The 23,362-nt window shown below is 41.0% G+C and overlaps 1 protein-coding gene across 1 annotated transcript in view; it reads right to left on the minus strand.

Annotated features, from left to right (window-relative positions):
• The window catches only part of SUSD1 (sushi domain containing 1), a 116,403-nt gene that overhangs the window by 70,327 nt on the left and 22,714 nt on the right, over positions 1–23,362 (minus strand). Inside the window, exons 4-6 of the mRNA XM_060101326.1 lie at positions 22,332–22,484; positions 21,513–21,692; positions 7,829–8,008 (exon numbers count right to left, since the gene is read on the minus strand). Coding sequence (XP_059957309.1) covers positions 7,829–8,008; positions 21,513–21,692; positions 22,332–22,484 — 513 coding nt within the window. The remainder of the gene's footprint in view (positions 1–7,828; positions 8,009–21,512; positions 21,693–22,331; positions 22,485–23,362) is intronic.

The following is a 23,362-nucleotide window of genomic DNA, read 5'->3' on the forward strand; positions in this document are numbered from 1 at the left end:
GAGATTCTATGTCACACATTACCTGGTCTTGGGTAAGCCCAGGTCAGCTGACTATAAGTGGGAATAAATGGAGGCAGAGAGAGGAAAACAGGCAAACTTCTGGAGAGACACCTGAGGATCACCAATGGCTGTCTAAAGCACCCCTGGGTCTCTACATCAGTGTTTCTCCCTGGAGCACAGATAATTTGAAATCAAAGAAATACTCCAGTTGTGGACATGGGTATCCTGATAGATGCAAAGACCTATCCACTCACCTCCTTGGGTAGCATAATGATGATGTTGGCACCAGTCTTTTATCAGCTTGAACAAGCCCCAAATATTCCTGGCCCTTTCCCTCTCCACTGACCTTCAAAGCCCTAGAGTTCTAGACTCCTCTGCTCATTCCCACATCCCTCTGATACTCACCCCCTGGTCCAGAAGGAAAAGGAAACATCCCACCCCCCACCTTCTCTCTGAGTTGCCAGTAAAGCACATTTCCTTCCCACTCGGGACCTCTTTGCCACCCAAGCAGAGATTAGAAAGGAAACATGAAAGTTTCCTTTCTTGTTCTTCCTTTTTGCTCATTCACTATGACAACTGCAAATAACATCTCAAAAATGCTATCTGCCTCCAGGCTGTGCCATGCTCTCTGCACAGAGGGACCCAGATCTGATTATAGGGATGTCAGCTATTTCATCCCAAGGAGTAGTATAACAAAATCCAGTTGCTTTTCCCTCCAGGTGTCTACGAATCAGCTGCAAAGACTTCGTTATAAATGTATCAGCTATTAAACATCCATATCCATGCTGCCCCTTTAAAAGAGATGACTTGGGAGGCTACGCCCTAATGCTAATAGTACCGAAAACTGAAAACATTTCTGGAAGTTCTCTTTGGAACTGACTCCACGGCACTTTATTCACCAGTGACCCTGAACTGAACGATTATCGAATGCCAAGCATCCTCCCATGCCAGGCACTGGGCTGTGACGATGATCAGAAGTCCTGGCTTCTAGCGGAGGGAGCAAACATAGAAGCAGAAAAATTACAACTTGATAAATATCAGAACAAAGTTGCACACAAGTACCACAGGGTATAGAGAAAGAAGCCACCAACTCTCACTGGAAGACCTGGGGAAGCTGGCTTCGTGGGGGGCATGACCTTCAAGGCTGAATGGCTGAAGAGTGAGGAAGACAGAAGACAGAACAGCAGGTCCAATGCCTGCAAGTGTAAAGGGTGTGGCAGATTCAGAGTGGCGACAGAGACGTGTAACGTGCTGGGGAGGAGGAAAGAGGGGAAGTGAGGTTGCAGAGAGAGGAAGGGATCAGGCTTGGGAAGACCTGCTCGCTAGACTAAGCGCAGACTTACTCCGACAAGCCTTGGAGAGCTAAAAGCAGGAAGATGATGGGGACTTCTTTTTTTAGAAAGATAACTCTGGTGTATTTTGAAGGCAACACTGGAGGTCACAAGGAAAGAATGTGATACCCTTTACTCAGTGATTACAATACATCCAACAGTGATACATAGGTCTTTATAGATTTGATCACATTTTCCCAGCAGTCATAGGAGGCAATCATAAAATCAATAATGAGTGAACATTTATTGAGTTGTTACTATGGGCCAGATAGCATGTACAGTACTTTAAATGTATCATTCATCTAATCTTCAAAATAACACCATGAATTTGACATTATCGTGTCCGTTTTACAGGCCTGAGGCTTAGAGAAGTTAAGTAACCTGCCAAAGGTCACACAGCTAGTAAGCAGTGAAGTCAGGATTCAAAGCTAGACCTGCCAGACTCCAAAGCCCAGAGCCTTTGCACTAAAGTAGTTATTCAGCAAAAAGGTGAAAAGATGAAATCAGGGCACTGTATGTAAAACCGTGAGCAATTCTGAAGGAAAGCAGTAGGAGGCGAGATAAGGAGTCTAGGCTGACTGCCAGTCTCTGAGCCTGAGAGTCTGAATAGATCGCCTTCTACTGTACTCATAAGAAATATAGGAGGAAGCAGACTGGGTTTGTGAGAAAGAGACGAACGAATTGTGTTTAGAACGTGCTAAGTCTGAGTTAATCTACCTGGGTGAAAAAAACAGTCTTGAAGGTCATCAATGGGTAGATGGTAGTTGAAGCCCTGGGTGCAGGTGACACGCCCAGGTAGGACATAGAGAGCAGGTGGCATGATAGCAGGGCACTGGGACACATGGAAACCAAAGGGGAAACTAGAGGAGAAAGAGGAATGCAGAAGGAGGTCGGAGGTTGGCTGGGAGAGTGTGATGCCTCGAGAGTCAAGGAAAGAGAAGATCTGAAGGAGTGTCTGCTTCCTCGAACGTTCTCTCCCTTCCTTCTCACCAATCCCCCCAACCTCCTCACTCCCACCCCAGAAGGGCCTGGAGCAAAACATAAGCACTGGGGGCTCGACCTCTTGCTCTTCTCTCATATGGCTCTTTCTTCCCCAGTGGAGGGCACGTGGTGCCATGATCAGATCTGAGGTCTGACTTTGGACAGAGGCAGGCAGAGCAGGTCTCTGCCTTGTCCAGTTGTAGGACGTTTAGGCTTCTCTGGCCTAAACAAAGTAGGCCCCCACAGCATCCAACTGAACTCTGCATTGGACTTTGGGGACCAAAGCCTCCGTGGGTTATAAAGTACCTTTGCTTTGCTTTAGATTCTGCATGTGGTGCATGGGTGCGTGCGTGTGTGTGTGTGTATAAATGTACATATATCAAGTTTTGTATTTTAGTATTCTATTAGCATCCAGTATTTCTCTGTGGTACTCATCATGTTTGTAACTAAATAATTTTGTAATTAGTTATTTAATGTCTATCTCTCCTGAATGTAAGCTCTATGACAGCGAAGACAAGATCTATCTATCTCTCCATCCCCAGAAACTAATACAGTTGGTTGGACATAGATATTTTTTAAATATTTATCATTTGGTAGACTGGTTGAATAGATGGATAAATGTATGGATAGATAATCAACAATGCTAAATGTTGTGGAAAGGTTAAGAGGAAGGAGGACTGACCCTAGAACAAGAATTTGACAGGTGGTCTTTAGTGACCTTGAGAGAGAGCGGCAGTGAAGTGGGGTGTTGGACGCCTGATTCTCCTTCAGGAAGCTCAGAAGAGAACAGGGTGGGAGGGGACAGAGACAGTGAGCACAGACTACTCTCTCAGAAGTCCCATTGTGGGCAGGGCCTAGTCTAGTGCACACTCTTGGTTTCCAATTTTATATCCATTTTCTCTACTTTTGAAAACAGTAAAAGGTCCTACAGAATAAATTCAAGAGACCTTAACAGAATGTCAAGCTCAATGTCATTTCTAGTAACTGATTTCAAAAGTGATATGACCAGTCTTCTAATATGACTCATAAACTACCTCCAAAGGCAATTCCCAAATAGATTACAAAACCAACACACTTTGATAATAGCAGCATCACTGAAATGAGGGTATGGCTTCCCAAGGTGACAACTTTGAATAAATGCATGTTTGGCTATAAGAGTTTTGCTATGCTTCCTTTCTTCTTTTTAAGTCATTAGGGTCACATAAAATAGGTAGAAGCAGCATGGCTTAAAGTAGTGCTTTCCTAAAATGCGTTATACACTTTAGGATGATTTTTTGGTGGCACATGAATACATTTTTATATGTTTGCTTTGTATTGATTTTTGTGTATATTTGAAAAAACCCAGGTGTTCATCAAACTCATGATATCACATATATTACTGTGTCTTTGATCAATAAATTTAAATTAAAAATTTAAGTTTTAAACGTAAGTCGTTTTAAGAAACTTATTAAATTAAAAAATACTTTTGTTCTGGCAAACATTGTCAGGGTGGTCTACAAATAATTCAAGCTTAGGAAAGTGGCAGGAGACAGATCGTGGGCTTTCCAGGTTTAAAGGCCTGAGTTCAAATTCTGTCTCTGCCATTTACTAGTCATTGAAAGACCCTGTGAAAGTTGTGTAACTTTTTTGAGTCTCAGATTACTCATCTATGAAATGAAAATATCAATACTTCACAGGGTTTTTCTGAGGACAAAATGAAATCAAGCATCAAGGCTCCTAGCAGAGCCGTGGGTGTTTAAGTGGGTGCACGATCAATGGTAGCTATAATGCTTGACGGTCTAAACAGTATGCACAGATTCAAACAAATCCCAGCCATGTGGCTATTTGCATAAATATGCCCATTTATTCCAGCTGACCTTTCTCTTCTATCTGAAATCTGTCTAGCTGCAAGTGAGCACTCACTGGGCTGAAGAGGAGGATCAACAACAAAACAGAAGGGGCAGGAGCTAACAGGAGGCCTGGAGGCATTTGGACTCGGTCCCTGAGTCGGGTGAGGGGCCCAGAAAGGATCCCAGCAGCCAGTCTGTGTTTCCATAGAGATGTTGCTCTTTAGAGAGCCTGGAGTGAGTGAGCGTCAACTTCATCATTATTAACTCAGATTCTAAACGTAAAAAGCCAAACGACCTGTGCAGAATGAAAGCCAGGGACAGTCTTATCAAGAATGAATCAGTCCCTTTGATCTTGAGGTAAACCGACTCACTGAACATCAAGCTTCCACTTGGGGTTTTTCCAGACACTAAAGTAATTGCCTAATTCTCAGCTCTCTGGAGTTTCCAGTCTAAACTGGCCTTAAAAAAAAAAAAAAAAAAAAAGTCCCACCACCTTGCCAGAGTTCACACTCCATTAAAAACATATACAGATCTAACTGAATCACTTTGCTGTACAGCAGAATTAACACAACATTGTAAATCAACTATACTTCAATAAAATTAAATATATGTGTGTGTGTGTGTGTGTGTGTGTATATATACACATACACACAGATCTGTCCTATTAATCCAAAGAAATAGGGACTCCAAAAATATTTTTAACTAACAACAACTCACGTAAAGTGAAGATAAATTATTCTATTTAGAATGAAACACTCATGTATAAAAAGATGGGTAAACAGAATGAAAACAAAGGACAGGGGTACAAGGCATTCACAGGTTAGGCAGAAACGTAAAAGAAGATGGGGAAAAAACCCAAAAGTGAACATTGAAGGAGGTAAATACAAAATACACAAGAGAGATTTGGGACAGAAGGGGAGGTGTGAAGAAATTGGTGAAAAACAGGAAAAAGAAGGAAGGGAGGGCAGCTGAGCAAGAGCCATGGTAATCGGCATCTCTCACTACAGTTCCAGAAGCCTCTCGTACCTACCTACCCAGCGATCATGTGCACTGTGCCATGAATTAATCAGCATGTAAATCGCCCCCTTTATCTGCGGAAATTGAATTTAGCTGCCAATCTTGATGGAGGGCATAGAGGCCTCCTCTCAGAAAGATCACAGCCCTCAGGGAGAAAGCCTTTTCTCTCCTTAAATCAAAGCTTGCATAAACCCATGGAAACAGCTGCAGCTGGAGCCACAGACTTTGTGAACGGTGGCAGGCTGAGGTTGGTAATTATAATTAGCAGTTACATAACATGTTTGTTCTTCAAAGTGCTCTATAAGCATCAGCTAATTAATAGCTTACTATGCCCCATGCAGATCCACTGGTTTTTCATGGAGTGACTAATCCTGGTACCCCCACTGAATTCTGAATGGTGGAGGCACAGCAGCTTGAACAATGAAGAAAATGGCTGAGGGTCCAGAAGCTAGGCCCAGCTCTCTGACCAAGGGATTCCATAGGTAGCTCTGGGCCAAGACCACCTCCCCAGATGTTGAATTCAGCAACCCACGAGGCAGCTGCCTCACTTCCTCCAAATAACTCTTAGAGGTGCTGCTGGAGGTGCAATAATAGTTTGGAATGACTATCAGTCTGGTTCAAAACGGCATTAGCTCTTCTCAATGTCCCCAAGTATGAAGACTGGGACTCTGGAGTCCTTGGCGTTAGTTACAGGTTTGCCCTTGCTTCTCTGTGCAAGTTCGGCAAGTCAATGGGACCTAAGAGAAGGCCGAACTCGATCTCTGGGTTCTCATCCGTGTCTGCCCCTCCTTGTTACTATGATTGCAATCTCTAGCCTACAGCCTGCTGCAGTTGTGGTGGAGATTAACTGAATGTGGGAAATGCATGGCACAGGCAGGGCCTCAGCAGCAGAGCTAAGTTCTTCATCTACTCCAGAGATGCTTTACCCAAGGCCTTCAGAGGTCCATGATTTTGTAAAATATTATATGTATATCCGTATGTGCATTTCTTTGGAGAAAAGTCTATTTACCCTATTGCCCTGTAAATTCCAAGAAGGTAGTGTCCAGCAAAGTACCTCACACATAGTGTATGCTAAATAAACATCTACTGAACAAATTGAGAGATTTCATCAAATTCCTAACCCCAAGGCGGTCATGAACCATTCCTCTGTGGACAAATAATCACCAGCAGTCCACATGTGGTATTTGCTCTGGTTAGACTTTCCTATGGAAAACTTTGATTGGCAACACCTAAGACATTCTTCCGTAATTCTGCTACAAAATCAAGCCAGAGACCTAGACCAAAGCTACCTAGAGATTTCACTCTTCAGAGATCTGTCTTCAGAGCCAAGCAAGTTAACAGCTTGAAATAAATTCCCAGAGCCATTCAAGACCAGGTGACAACCATCTGTCACACCCACGGCCAACCACCACAAACCTAAGAACCATTGCCTTTTCCCATCTTATTTCTTGGAGGCCGAGGTGTGAAATAAAGCATGTGGAAGTCTACACTTCTGACTCGTGAGAAGATCCTTTTCAAGCAAGGTTAATAATTTCAGTAAAAGACCTAACATGTGCACAGTGGTTTAAACTTCAAAATGCTCCCCATAGATTATCTCATTTGATTTCCTCTCAACAACTATTTGAGGTAGGAAAAACAGGTTTTATTTTCTCCCCTTTATAGATGAGGAAACTGAGGCTCTGAGAGAATAATGCTTTACCTAATGACACACAGCTAACACATGGCACTGCTAGAATATGTACTGAAGTATCAAAACTCCTTCTCACCGGTAATTTCATTTGGGGGTATATATCCAAAAGAATTGAAAGCAAGGTCTCAAAGAGATATTTGTATACCCGTGCTCACAGCAGCATTATTCACAATAACCAAAAGGTGGAAGCAACACAATTCATCCATCAATGGATGAATTGATAAGCATAATGTTTATATATATACTACAAAATACTATTCAGCCAGAAAAAAAAGAAGGAAATCCCACCATTGGCAGCAACATGAATGAACCTGTAGTACATTATGTTAAGTGAAATAAACCAGTCACAGAAGGATAAATACTACATGATTCTGCTTACATGAGGTCAATTAGTCAAACTCATAGAAACAGAAAGCAGAATGGTGGTACCAGAAGCTGTGGGAAGGGGGAAGTAGGGAGTTACTGTTTAACCCGTATAGAGTTTCAGTTTTTCAACATGAAAAAGTTCTGGAGATTGGTTGTGCAACGTGAATATACTTAACACTGAAAAAATCGTTAAGATGGTAGATTTTATGTTGCTCATATTTTACCACAATTAAAAATAAACATTAAAAACCTCGATATACATTACACCACCTTCTCTCTGAAAAGCTGTCAACATGTGCTTAATTAGGACTTTTAAGTATTCCCCCCTGAGAAAATGGTTCATGGCGAAAAATATCTCTGGCAACCAAGCAGAAGAGAGAGGAATCACTGTGATTTAAGGTGGGTTTCAAAAGATTAGATGCATAAAATTTCCTGTCCAACTTATTTTCCCAATCCACCCTCTGAATCTTCAGGGTTTGGCTGACAAACCTAAAGCCAGGTACCTGCCCAGGTAAATGGCACAGCCAGGGCAGTATACAGGGTAAGCAATCGAAGGTTTTAGGTTCTGCTGTTTGCTTCCACGAGACAGGAGACCCACAGAATGGAGTCTATACCTGTGCATGACAAAGTACTTGTTCTCCAGATCCCTTTCTCCGTGCAAACAGAAGTGATCTTTCCTCCAGGGCTCTCAAAGCCCTCTTGACAGACATAGTGAGCCATACCGCCCAGGCTGGAGCTGTGATTCCCCACCAGGACCGCGTGCTGCACTTCCGGAGGGCGGCCACAGTCGATTTCTGCAATGGGAAGTAGCACAGCACTTGTTATGACCCATGACTTCTACACCATAATTCACCTTTTAGAAATAAATATTTAGTAATGATAGAGTCCAGTCATATGGGAGAAGAGAAAACACTAACCCCATCAAATAATCCAGTTGCAGGTATTTAAAATAAGATTGTTCAGAAGTAAGGAAAATAGAGATCCCTGAGTTTAATAAAATTTATAAACATGCATGTATAGAAAATATTCCAATTATGAGATTATTTATACTATAGAGAATTCCTTGGTCAATGAAATAATCCATCTCAGGGTTATTTTACATATTAAGATTTTCTGGTACCTTTTAGTATGTATCTTCAGATCATTAACTCCTGAGTAGATAATAATGCAAATGTAGTTTCTTTTTTTTTTTTTTTTTTTTTTTTTTGCTAACTGAAGAGTAAATGAAATATATACAAAATCTCTGGACTTTTTAAAGCAAATTAATGGGGAAAGTATTTATAGTCTAAACATTCAATATATATGTACCTTTCAAAGAAAAATAAATCAGTTGCATAGAGGGAGACAAACCTGGAATTATAAAATTGACATGAAATTTCTTCTCTGCAACTCTGACTACCAGAAGACACTGGAATATTTACAGAAAACAATCTGAAGGACAAGGATTATGACATTACCATTTTAGACCCAGCCAAACTCTACTTCATATAAGAATAAAAGAGTCATTTTCAGATATTTACAATTTTTAAAAAATCTATACATGTATCTTTTCTGGAAAAAAGTTTAAAAATAACCTCAGACCAACAACAACAAAAAATGAATCAGAATAAATACCCTAAGAAAGGAGAAGGACAGGGCTTTAGAAGAAACATTAGTGAGCAATGAAACCAGCAGGATGTACAGGTAAGTCTCCATAATCATTTAAGTGTGACTGTAGAGCTGGATAGAACTAGCAATAAAGGATTCTAGAACTAAAGGCTGAAAAATGTGAAAAAATTAATAATTTGAAAATTAAATTCCAAACTATTTCAATAAAATCTGAGCAGCGAAGTGAAGAGAAGAAATAAAACATGCTAAATTTCCCATACAGCAGTGGGGAGCTCATAGACACAATTTTATTCAAGAAAACGTAATAAATATAAAATATAAAGTAAAGTAGTCATAATAATTGCAAATGTAATCCAGTTATACCTAAATCCAGAAAGAAAAATACATAACTTTTGGCCTTCATTCTGATTTTTAGTTTTCTCCCCCATCTGCAGAAAGCCAAGAAAATTAAGCACTCTTGATATCCAGACTTTTAAAATATGAGTCCATTTATGGAGATAAAGCATACAAAAACAGAGAAAATGTTATGATCTGTTCCCAACTCCCCATTAACCATTCACAGCATTAGAAATATGTGGCTTCTCTTAAATGAGCTTCTGATACAGAATTGGCGGATTTACTGTAATTGTACTCTTCTCCAACCCCTTATGGATGTTTGGTCTGTTCTAGAACCCCAGAGTTACTTCCCTGAGGGAGGCCTCTGGGAGCAGGGTTTCATCTGTTGTCATTGGAGTTATCATAAGACTCTCAATATAACAGCTCAACCCACCTGACCAGTCACTTGGCTCTGAGATTTTTCAAAAAAGAGTTAAGCTCTGGTCAGTGCAGATGCAAATCCTGAGCAGTTATGGGACCAGAATGAGGTGGTCATTAAATAAATCCTCCAACCCTATCTATCTCTCAAGTCCCATGTTTGCTCATAGGAATTTGTTCCCTTCTCATACATGTTGACCAGACACAAGACAAGACCCCTTGGCCCTCAGAATGTTTTCCCAACATCAAACCTTTAGACATGTTTACTGGCCCAAAACATTCCAAGACATGAGTATATTTGTGTGTACATGAGCAACCAACCGAACAGGTGGTTAATGTTTCCTAAGACTGCCCAGTGATTGTTGACATCAAAAACATCTAGTTTAAGCCAGGGTTCAGTTACAGCAGGAAATTAGAGGGATCATCAGTGAATAGATTGAGGGTGTAGGTTTATGCAGGTCTATGGACCTTGAAGCTGGAATTCTAAACAGCATATTGGAGAGATATGGGAGGGAACCTGGTGACAGATAGTCGGATTAGGGGAGAAGCATAGATACCAAAGGAATAAGAGTACAGAAGATAACTAAATTGGCTCCTATATTGGACATCACCAAGAATAATAGAAGGCATGGTGGCTTTAGCTGGGACGACAAGATTTTTTTTTGGCTGTGTTGGGTCTTCGTTGTTGCACGCAGGCTTTCTCTAGTTGCGGTGAGCAGGCTCTAGAGCACAGGCTCTGTAGTTGTGGCGCACGGGCTTAGTTGCTCCCCAGCATGTGGGATCTTCAGGGACCAGGGATCGAACCTGTGTACCCTGCATTGGCAGGCGGATTCTTAACCACTGCACCACCAGGGAAGTCCCAAGATTTTTTAAAATTAATATTAACTTGGGGGTAGATAAGAAATCAATAGCCTGTTCTCTAGGGACTCAGGTAGATGTCCAGTGGTAGGCAATCTGGACCCAACTCTGTGAGTTCCCATCGCAGAGCTATTTGAGTTGGACAGTCCCTTGGCAGGAGATATTTAGAGAGGATTCCGGAGTGGTTTGGATTAAACACATGGTTCTAAACAATAGCTATACAATCTGAATCAGCTGGGGAGCTTTTGAAAAATCATCCATGCTGGAGTCTCACACACACATCCCCACCCTCACCCAGAGATAACTCTTCTGAATGAGTAGTACTGAGTTGGGTTCTTGGCATCCACATTTCTACAAAGCTGCAAATTTGATATGTATGCATACCCGCAGCTGAGAATCTAAATTAAATATTGGTATGAATAGCTACCATTTAGCATCATATGCATCCCAATAGGGCCCCAAGTATATATCATTACTTCTTACAGTAACCCTCCGTGGAGAGATTATTTCCCCCATTTTACAGGTAAAATGGCTCAACATGGTTAAATAAAACATCTAAAGTCACATAGGTAGTCATGTGATGGCTAGGAGCAGAATCCACATCCTTCAGATTCCTTCTCCTACACCCACTGCCTCTCAAGAGCAGCTCCATCTCTGAAAACCTACAGTATATGCCCCCTTTCTACCCCCTTCCACCTTGCTCATCCTCTCTCTCTCCTCGAGGTACACTCTTATCTCCCTCAGACCTAGCAAAATCCTTCCCAGTGATGAATCTGCTCCATGACTAATACAGGGATCCCTTCTTCCTCTGAAGTTTCGTGGCCTATGTTCATTTGTTCATTTATTCATATATTTACTGAGCACCTAGTACATGCCAGACACTATGCTGGTCACTATAGCAGAGAACAAAATGGAAAATATCACTGCCCTTGCAGAACTTAGGGGGAGAATAATTAGACAAAAAAATAAATCAACAAGGTAATTGCAGATTGTAGTAAATGTTATGTAGGAGGAAAGATAACGTGATAGGATAGGAAAGACTTTTTAAATAGAGTGGTCAGGAACGGTTTGAGCTCTCTGAGGAGGTAACATCAGAGTTAGGACCTGAAGGATGAGAATGAACCAGTCCTGTCCAGGACCAGAGGAAGAACATTTCAATCAAATGAAATAGCCAATGCAAAGACCCTGAGGCGAGAAAGCTCTTGATATGCTCCAGAAAGGGAAATGCAACCTGTTGGCTGGAGCACAGTTAGCAAGAGGGAGAGTGGCATGAGATGAAGGTGCAGAGAAGACCAGAGCCAGGTCACAGAGGGCCTTGTAAGCCTTAGGAAAGAGCCTGGGTTTTATTTAAAAGCCGTGGAATGCCATTGGAGGATTTTAAGCGAGGGAATGAAATAATCTGACAGATTTTTAAAAGACCATTTTGACTGTTAGGTAGATGAGGGATGGGAGAACAGGAGTAAAAGGAGAGGTTGGTTAGTGTCTACAGCAGTAGCCCAACAGAAGGAGAGATGAGGTCTTGGATGCACTTGAGAGGTGATGGCGGAGATGGAAGGAAGAGGATGGATTCGAGATGCATCTTGGAAGCAGAACAAGGTTCTTGGTGATAGACTGGATGTGAGAGTGAGAGAAGCAGTAGAATCAAAATACTTATCTATCCTATTCATGTGACCTTTATTTCCTCCTTGAGGATTTTGTGGGTTTTTTGTTTTGTTTTTTGCAGTATGCGGGCCTCTCACTATCGCAGCCTCTCCTGTTGCAGAGCACACGCTCCAGACGCGCAGGCTCAGCGGCCATGGCTCATGGGCCCAGCCGCTCCGCGGCATGTGGGATCTTCCCAGACTGAGGCACGAACCCGTGTCCCCTGCATTGGCAGGTGGACTCTCAACCACTGCGCCACCAGGGAAGCCCCCTGTGGGTTTGTTTTAATGACTATGTCTTCCCAAATATATGGACAGTTCCTAAAGGGCAGAATCTTTATCTTATAATCCCTTGCTTCCCCACAATGCCTACTTACAATAGTAGTTTTTACATAGTAAATAATAAAGAGTTGTTCACTGGTAGCTTGCTACTATTTTATCATTGTTCAAGATGCAATATATGTTACTTCCTTCCTGAGGAAGGAAACACACATCAGTAAATTGTAAGTATATATAACAAGACAGGAACACATTACCTCTATATTTTGTATCCAAAAGAGGTAACTCATAGCTACCAGACACCAAGTAGATGAAAGCTGAGAAAAAGACCCACAAAAACTAATACATATCAGTCTTGTACCAGTGAATTCTGGGAAAGCTGTTTAAACTGCAATAATTTTAATTATAATAGCATGCATCAAAATCCTACTAAACACAAGGTAGTCTATTAGATATACACTATCTCATTTATTTCTCACAGAAAGCCCTACTGCAAGGTAGATGGGTTTTTCTCATGTAGTTTATAGATACAAAAATGGAGGTCCTAAGAGTCTGTCACATTCAAAAATTACACCACTACTAAAAGACAGAGCCACGGGACTTCCCTGGTTGCACAGTGGTTAGGAATCCGCCTGGCAATGCAGGGGACACAGGTTTGAGCCCTGGTCAAGGAAGATCCCACATGCCACAAAGCAAATAAGCCCGTCTGCCACAACTACTGAGCCTGCGGTCTAGAGCCTGCAAGCCACAACTACTGGGCCCACGTGCCACAACTACTGAAGCCCGCACACCTACAGCCCGTGCTCTGCAACAGACAAGCCACCACAGTGAGAAGCCCGCGCACGGCAACAAAGAGTAGCCCCTGCTCGCCACGACTAGAGAAAGCCTGTGTGCAGCAACAAAGACCCAATGCAGCCAAAAAAAAAAAAAAAAAAGGCAGAGCCAGTATTCAAACCATGGTTTTTGTGACCCCAAAGTCCAGGTCCATTATATCTGGGCAGCTTCACACTGAAGGGGTCCACTCTAGGCTCTGACTGGGACTGACCATATTATAGTTTAGCTAAAACCTCAGAAGAAAAGGTTGCATGAAAAAGCATTTAAATCAGTCTGGAAGGGTTCTTTGACAAGTCCCTCTGTCCCAATCTTGTCTCCAAGAACTTTCCCAGAGAAGAGAGCTGCTGGAAATGGAATTCCTCTGCCACTGTATTTGCCCTGAAGTCTTCTTGGTACTGATGTTTAACCCTATGACATGGGGGTCTGGCCCAGGTCTTGCCTGGAACATAAGCCCATCACAGATATTCCCACCATGCTTAAGAGAGATGGCAGCCACTGCCGCTTCTACTCAGACCAAATGGTACCCAAGAAAGCAGGTGATCCCTATTAAGACATATTCAAAAATCAATCCAACAGATACTGCAATAGGTAATAAAGATATCACTATCGCAAGGAAAGAAGACATTTAAAAACAGTTAACATCCAAAGGAAAGAAAAATAATAATAAGCAGCACAAATTTTGTATTGCATATGCATAGGGGTGTTCATTAAAGCACACGTTTCTCTGGCTAATTACATTATTAACAACGTTTGGATCTGCATCAGGAATACAGTCAACTAATTATGAACATGGCTGGGAATTTTTCCTTAGTATCCTATTATCTGTGATTTTATTCAAATAATCAACTTCAAAATAGGTCTGTCTCCCTGGGGGTAAATGTGTTGTGCCAGTTCCAAGGACCACATTGATATTGTAACTCTGTTTCATATCTTGAAGGTAAAAATGTTTATTCTCACTGCTAGCTTTAAAATTCTACCCAAGAAAATATTCCAGAAGGAAATCTGTTTGATGAAAGGTATAGGCAATTTATGGGATCTAATCAACAACTGACTGTATCACCAATGACTTCTATTTATTACACATATCAGCACAATAATGTGATTGATGACTGAAATAACAGAGTAAAATAAGGCTTAATCCAAGACTGTTTTAGAGACCAAAAAATACCAAGCTGAGAAAGAAAAAATAATGACCAATAATGTCTATAAATTGAGGCAGACATTTTGCCAAATGCTGGGGGAATAAATGATTGACCTATTCCGCTTATTGATATTGAGCAAAGGGAAAAAAAAAAAAAGATCTTCCAAGAAAAATAAACTACTAGATGAAAAACTCCAGTAAAAGGGCAGATACAAGTACGAAAATGGAAGAAAATCACATTAAAGCCAGTGTTCATCTTTACCCAACAATAATAGGAAGAAGTCTCTATTGTGCCTTAGGATCAGATCAGAAGGTTTATGTAACACCTGGAATTTAGTACAACACGGTAGGTGGTAAGGGCCCAAACAGTCTAGGCAGATGAATACCAGAGTCTACACTACATTCATGTTCTAGATCTGATAATTCAGCATTTATACCTATACTTTCTTCATTTATAAAAATATTCTCTTCCCCTCTTAACAGTAAGCTCTTTGTGGGCTGTGTCTATATTCTATATCTTTAGAATATCCCCTGTAGTCATGTGAGTTATTAATATCATTAGGAACATTAATTTTGGTGAAGTTTATATGTAAGAAATATGGCCTAAGGAATAAGGCTGAAAGCGTAACCTTATGACAAAGTTTCATGCACTTTATGGCATGTTCTGAGTTTGGCCAAACTTAGTTAGACCCTCAATCCAGGATCACTTGGGCATTAAACTACGTACATCACTGATGTTGGCGTTGGAATCTAACATCGCAATATGTGGCTACTTGAATTTAGACAATGTTACCACAGTCATCAGAAGGAAATGGGAGGGTTATAGCATTCCCTGAAGCACATTCTCAAAAGTGTCCATAGCTTATTAACGGCTGCAACTAAGCCCTTCAGTAACAAAAAGTGTACTTGCCCTTAAGACAGTAGAGAGAAAAAAGTTACTTTTTGATGGATTTTTTATTCTAAAGTTTCCCATGAACTTTAACCTCAACTAATAATACATTTCCTTCAGATCGTATTCATAGATCATTTGGAGGAAAAAGAAAATTTTCCATTTCACATTAAAACACTTACTGTCAACAAATAGTGTCTAATATGGAAACGGCTAGAATCTGAACACTTCAGAAACTGCAGAGGAGGTGATAGAGTAGGTAAAAGCATGAGTGCTGGAAGAAAAAAACACGAGTTTATCAGCATGAGTTCTGGAAGAAAAAAACACGAGTTTATCAGCATGTCTCTTAAAAAGATCTTCCATTCACAGAGGTGAAATGGTTTTTGATGCTTTGAGCTGCATAGGAATCTTTCTTTTTTAAAAAAAATAACATTAAAACTCTTTGTTTTAATGTTCTAGCTGTAAATAGAACATTTGAATCAAAAACCAATAAACAGGGCTTTCCTGGTGGCACAGTGGTTAAGAGTCTGCCTGCCAATGCAGGAGACACGGGTTCGATCCCTGGTCTGGGAAGATCCCACATGCCGTGGAGCAACTAAGCCCGTGCGCAACAACTACTGAGCCTGCGCTCTAAAGCCCACGAGCCACAACGACTGAAGCCCACGTGCCAGGGTTTCAGCAAGGCTCAGCCACAGGACAAGCTGGGACGCAGTCCGGAAGCCAATTTCACTATGCCTGCCATCATCTGGGCCACCTTTTGGGGGTGATTCACAGTGCTTCTACAGGCCTTAGGTATGCCAGGCACTGTGCCAGGTGCTGAAGAGATGATACTGAAGAAGACTACATGGTCACTGAGCTCCCAGATTTACAGCCCAGTAGGGCAGATTGATAAAAACTATGAAAATAGTGATAAATAATATACTTACGTGTTGGGTACTAAGCAAGAGAATGTCAGAGACGACATTTCAGCTGAAACTTGAAAGATGAGAAGGAGCTTCCTGTGCAGAAAGCAGGTAGTCTCCCTCAACAGATGAATGAATAAATAAAATGTGGTGTACACATACAGTAGAAAATTATTCAGCCTGAAAAAGGAATGATATTCTTCAAAAGGTACAAACTCTCACTCATAAGATAAATGAGTACTAGGGATGAAATGTACAACATGACATATGAATATTGTTGACAGTAATTCCCAAGAGTTCTCATCACAAGGAAAAAAATATCATTTTTTAATTTCTTTAATGTTGTATCTGTATGAGAGGATGAATGCTCACTAAACTCATTGTGATAATCATTTCATGATGTCTGTGAGTCAAATCATTATGCTGCACACCTTAAACTTATACAGTGCTGTGTGTCAATTATATCTCAATAAAACTGAAAGGAAACAAAAAGGAATGAAGTTCTGATACATGCTATAACATGGATGAACCTTGAAAATATTATGCTCAGTCAAATAAACAGATATAAAAAAGACAAGTATTGCATGAGTCCACATATATGAGGTACCTACAATACAAATTCACAGAGACAGAAAGTAGAACAGAGGTTACCAGGGGCTAGAGGGAGGAGGGAATGGGGAGTTCTTGTTTAATGGGTACAGAGTTTCTGTTTTGAGATCATGAAAATGTTCTGGAAATGGACAGCAGTGTTAATTGCACAACATTGTGAATGCACTTAATACCGTGGAATTGTACACTTAAGCATGGTTAAAATGGTAAACTTTATATTATGTGTATTTTACCACAATAACAATTTTTAAAACAGGTTGGCAATTATTTCAAGTAGAGAGAAAAGGCCCTTGGGCTTCCCTGGTGGGGCAGTGGTTGAGAGTCCGCCTGCCGATGCAGGGGACGTGGGTTCGTGCCCCGGTCCGGGAGGATCCCACATGCCGCTGAACGGCTGCGCCCGTGAGCCATGGCCACTGAGCCTGCACGTCCGGAGCCTGTGCTCCGCAACGGGAGAGGCCACAACAGTGAGAGGCCCGCGTACCTTAAAAAAAAAAAAAAAAAAAAAAAAAAAGGCCCTGAAACTGATAAGAGATTGACATACTGGTTGGGAGAGAATGATGGGAGACATAACCTGTATAAAAGCCAAAAAGGACAAACCCCTGTTGGCTTCAAAACCCATGGTTAGGAGTTTGGATTTTATTCTAAGTGCAGTGGTCATTTCACTGTTTTTAGAAAGGTTTTAAGAAGTAGGAAGCTTGGAAGCTGATTCTTAAAGGGACTATTCAGTACCAGACACATTGCTGGTGAGAATTCCCAGCCCGAAAGGAAGATAAGGCCCCAAAAAGGATGGGAAGAAAATCTGGAAGACAGTCCCAGAACCCTCAACCGGTCTGCCTACACTGCAAACCACTCATCACTGGACCCTTCCATGGGAGGCAAACTACCAAAGGGAAGAACACAAATGCCACCCCTTCCATGAACCACCCAATCTCCCCACCTGAACTCTCTTAGTCTTTACCCATTCTTCTCACATGATACTTAGGAGTTCACCCTTATAGAACAGTTCGTGGTGTACCTGTCTTTACTCTGCTCCCAGACTCCAGACTTACCTAGTCACAGGATCTATCAAGTATGCTGGACTCTGGATTTGTTGCTAATGATAACACAGTTAAAGTGATTCCCTCACCTTGCTCCTGGCTTGGTTGAATTATAAAAACTCAAATTATTTAAGCCGTCACTTACAACTGGCACCTTCTCTGAAAATCAAAAAAAAATAATAATAATAAGGGACTTCCCTGGTGGCGCAGTAGTTAAGAATCCTGCCAATGCAGGGGACACAGGTTCGATCCCTGGTCCGGGAAGATCCCGCGGAGCAGCTAAGCCCGTGTGCCACAACTACTGAGGCTGCGCTCTAGAGCCCACGAGCCACAACTACTGAGCCCGCGTGCCGCAACTACCGAAGCCCGCGTGCCTAGAGCCCACGCTCCGCAACAAGAGAAAGCCCGTGCGCAGCAACGAGGACCCAACACAGCCAAAAATAAATAAATTAGAAAAATAAAATGTTCAGCAGAAAAATGTTTAAGAAAGTAATAATAATAGCAAAATAACAGGAAATGCAAGCTAGAGATTGTGTCTTTTCCAGAGAGCGGATGGAAGTGTGTGATGGATGTTTCCACAAATTCCTACACATTTTGGAAGATTTCATCCTCACTCCCAACATCCACGTCTGAGGCCTGCTTAGGTGCAGAACTTGTGACACAATGCCCCCACCCCCACCCCCAAGGCAGCAGCAGAGCCTCCAGGGACACGGTCATTGGGAGAAGGCAAACAACAGGAGCTTCCAGCTGTGTCTTCTCTGATGGAGAAGTCTGTTATCGGACACACACGCTGCCGTCTGGAACGCACGGCTGCTCCTTTCAAAAGTACCTGCTCCTCAGCATCCAAGTTCACAGTTTGCTAGTGTTTTTAGTGGAATTCCCAATTCCTGTGGCTTCATAACGCTGAGCTAAAAATACAGTGCTGGCTGGCACATAGCCCAGATTCTGAAGCCCCAAAGAAGAATGAGGGATAAATAAGAAGGGGTGTGTTTAGAGAGAAGCAGGCACAGCCAGGAGAAGCCGGTGGCCATATGGTGAAACGGGGGAGGAAGAAGGGGGAGGGTGTCAGCAGGCGAAGGGAACAGTTATGACAGGAGGGAAAAAAGAAGTGAAGACCTGCTAAATGACAGTTCTTTGGGAAATGGAACAAGCCCTCTCCTCTAAATTAACTTTCTACATTCTCAGTACAATAATCCGGATGACTACTGATTTTCAAAGTAATACAAATTATCTTATACAGAGTTTCTTATATAAATCTCTAGGGGATTCTTTGATATGCATTATGGCACATTTTAATCTAAGCTCTGTATTTCAATTGATCCACGGAAAGATAATGTTAGAACTCAATTGTACGTTTAGAATTTCTTAACCCGCAGGATGATAATTATCAGAATGTGTTTAGAGCCTGAATTGCAAATCAATATCAAAAGGATTAACTTAGCCAAGTGCATCACTGAGGTTTCTTAGCTATGCACGCAATAAATTCACTGAAAACTTTTATTTTTTCTTTTTTCCAAAATGGAAACAACTTTGTTACTTTTTCTAATACATTAAAAAAATTCCTTCAATACAGAAAATATATAAAATACAAAAATCATCCAGGACTTCCCTGGTGGCGCAGTGGTTAAGAATCCGCCTGCCAATGCAGGGGACACAGGTTCGAGCCCTGGTCCAGGAAGATTCCCACATGCCGCAGAGCAACTGGGCCCGTGTGCCACAACTGCTGACTCTGCGCTCTAGAGCCCTCGAGCTACAACTGCTGAGCCCGCGTGCCAAAACTACTGAAGCCTGAGCGCCTAGAGCCGGTGCTCTGCAACAAGAGAAGCCACCGCAATGAGAAGCCTGTGCGCTGCAATGAAGAGTAGCCCCTGCTCGCCTCAACTAGAGAAAGCCCATGCACAGCAACAAAGGCCCAACGCAGCCAAAAGTAAAAAGCAAATAAATAAATTTATTTAAAAAAAAATCATCCAGGATCCCTCCCAGTGGCAACTACCATGGTTAATGTTTTGATATATAGCTTTTTAAACTTTTTCATAAACATACATGTACATATGAAACATTTTCATGTACATTTACATGTACATTTTTCAAACTTAAGACCATGTTATTCATACAGTTTGTAACTCAGTAGTATACTGTTAATACTTACCTATGTCAGTAAAGATTCTTCCCAACATAATTTTTATCGGCTACAAAATATCCACTTTATGTACATGCTATGATTTATTTAACCAATTTCCTTATCGACAGACATTTGAAATTGTTTCCAATATTTCACTATTATAAAATAACTACAGAAAATCAAAAACGTGAGTGCCTTACACTTCTCTCTACAAGTAAATTTGAAAATAAACTTGAAATAGATGATTTTTCTTAGAATATGTAAATTACCAAAATGGATATCAACAAGAATAGGAAACTTAAACAGGACCAGTAAGTATTAATTTTTTTAACTATCCCAAGGACTGCCTCTCCCTAAGTGTCACATCCAGATGGTTTTCTAGGTGAAATCTTTAAAAATCCTATTTATAGTATTCCAGAGAATAGAGAAAGAAGGAAATGTTTTCACATTCTTTCCTCAAAATTTAGAATAACATTAATACCCAAACCAACAAAGATGGCATAGAAAAGGAAAATAGACCAATCTCACCTATGAATATCAATGCAAGACTTCGAAGTAAAATTTAGCAAATATAATCCCGATTAAAAGAAAAAAAACACCAAAGACCCAGAAGAATCCATTCCAGCAACTAGTATTGATCAGGAAATATAAGCCAGCATATAACTGGTTAAAAGGAGAAAAAATATATATGATCACCTTAATACATGCCTAAAAGACGTGATAAAATTACTCATTTCTGATTTTTTTTTAATCCCAGTAAAATGGGAATAGATGAAGGCTTCCTCAATATTATGTACATATAGTCAAAAACTGGTGAACTGATGAAGAGAGAGAAAGCCAAAAGTAGAAACAAACCAAAAGCCAACATCATCACAAAAATGGAAGCAATATACCAGAGTGATTAAGCACACAATCTCAGAAACTAGAATTCTAAGTTCAAATTTCAGCTCTATCACTAGTTGGATAACCTCAAACAAATTACTTAACTTCTCCATGCCTCTGTCTTCCCATCTGTAAAATGTGATAATAATAGCACACACTCATAAGGATATTGTAATTGAATGAGTCTCTCTCTCTCTCTCTCTCTCTCTCTCTCTCTCTCTCTCTCTCTCTCTCTATATATATATATATATATAGATATAGATATATATATAGATATAGATATATATATATATATATAGATAGATATATGCTTAGAACAGCACTTGGCTCACAGCACTCTCTCAGTGTACATAAGAATATAAATAGATGTATGTAACATCAAAAAGCCAAGATCATGAATGAATAATGAAACACTCCCATGAAAGTCAGGAATAAGAAAAGAATAGTCAAAGTCAATATTACTACTTAAATTTTGTTCTGAAAACACAAGCTAAGTGGTCAGTCAAGAGAAAAATATAACTTTTATAAACATAGAAAAACAAAAGATGGAATTATCATTATTTGCAGATGATAAAATATTATTCCTATAAATATCAAGAGAATCAACTGAAAACCTATTAGAAACAATAGGAATTTATTGGATTTATTTAATTCATTCAGTACCCCAAAGAGAGATTTAGAGAGAAATACGAAAACAATCTCAAGATGGTGTAAGCTGGGAAGCTGGACCTTTGGAAAACTCACCTTGGCAATTTAATTTTGGGGATTCCCATGTGCCCAAGGCTGTGCAGCTTGAAACTGTATCTTCTGGGCCACTGAAGAATCCTTCTTTGCAAGCATAACGAACCTGGCTGCCAAGCCTAGAGGTATAATTTCCTACGATATAGCCATCTGGGACCTCAGGAGGGGTGCCACAGTCTATTTCTGAAAACAAATTAACATCAAACTCATTACTATATGAATGTGAATTTTCAAAATTCATAATCTCTCTCCACCTCTACCTCATGCCCTCTCCCCTCACCTATACACACCCAAGCCATATTTTAAATAGGCTGGTTCATTTCCACATGACTTCTGGGCATGTTTCCAGTGAGTGCCTCTATTCATTCTTCTGGCCTTCCACAGGTAATAGCATCTATACATGCACAAAACTGAAAGGATTTGGCAATCAACCCTCACTAATTGATACTAACTAAAGAGGAGAAGCCTAGCCCAGCAAAGTAAAACATCTGAATTGCACAATACCTTAAGACATATAGGCTTTTATAACTTCCCTGGTCACTTTTGAGATGGTGGCTCTTACCAGATCAGCTCTGTTTACTATCTAACATAATGGTTAATATCTGAATATCTATTAACTACTCAAAATCCCCAAAGCATACTAATTTTAGCTTTTTTAATATAGCCCCTTCTATCTTGACTGTTATTTTATTTCATAGGTTACAAAGGAACAGATCCAACACACATCCCCAACACAGACCCACAGACTTAGGCTCAGAGCAGGAGAAAGTCACCACCAACAGACTCTCACCTTCGGATGCTGCATCTTTGGCAGAAACCCACCTGTGCACGACGTGGCATCTCTGGTTGGATGGAAAGGCTCAGGCCCACCCTTTGGCAAGTATCCATCCATACAGTAGCATTCAAAGCTCCCACGAGTGTTCACGCACCGTCCTCCATGCCTGCACCGGCCGGAAACCTCACACTCGTCTATGTCTTGAGACCCATCCCAAATATAAGAAGGGACAGAAAAACAGAAAAAAGAAAAAAAGTGGGGGGACATTGTGACAGCCACTTCTCACATTCCCAATCTACACTTATAAGTGAATGCATTTGTTTGTAATTGTATCATGAATTTTATTTTACTCCTTAAGAGTTCTTCTTCTGTATCCTTCACATCACAGGCCCTAAGAGGTGCTCAATAAATATCTGTCAATGTGTTCTGAAAATTTACAAAAACCAACAAGTATCAACAAAACAAATAACCCAACAAAATGAACCCAAAAAAGTATGCTAAAAAAACTCAATTACTGGGCTTCCCGGGTGGCGCAGTGGTTGAGAGTCCGCCTGCCGATGCAGGGGACACGGGTTCGTGCCCTGGTCCAGGAAGATCTCACATGCCGCGGAGCGGCTGGGCCCGTGAGCCATGGCCGCTGAGCCTGTGCGTCCAGAGCCTGTGCTCCACAACGGGAGAGGCCACAACAGTGAGAGGCCCGCGTACCGCAAAAAAAAAAACAACTCAATTACTATAAAATAAGGATAGCCTCAACCTCATACTAAAATATCTGAAGCAGAACTCCTAATACAAAACAATTTAGACCAGAGTGAAAAATGCTTTCCAGCTCATGAGCATAGGACAATGCAGCAAGAAGTAAAGAACATAACTCAGAAGGGTCTCGCTAATTTTACCAAGATTAGAAGGGCTTAAAATAGCCTTTAAGATGGACAAGACATGCTCCTTAGCCAACTTTTCCCCTTGACTGAAGATTGCCAGTGGTAGCAGGTCCAGGACTAAAAACCACACAATAATTCAGAGGCTGAAAAAGAAACCTCTCTGCCAGTTAGCAGTCTTTTCCCCCAGACCTGGCGTAGTG

This window comes from Mesoplodon densirostris, chromosome 6 (genome assembly GCF_025265405.1).
Source record: "Mesoplodon densirostris isolate mMesDen1 chromosome 6, mMesDen1 primary haplotype, whole genome shotgun sequence".
NCBI lineage: Eukaryota > Metazoa > Chordata > Mammalia > Artiodactyla > Ziphiidae > Mesoplodon > Mesoplodon densirostris.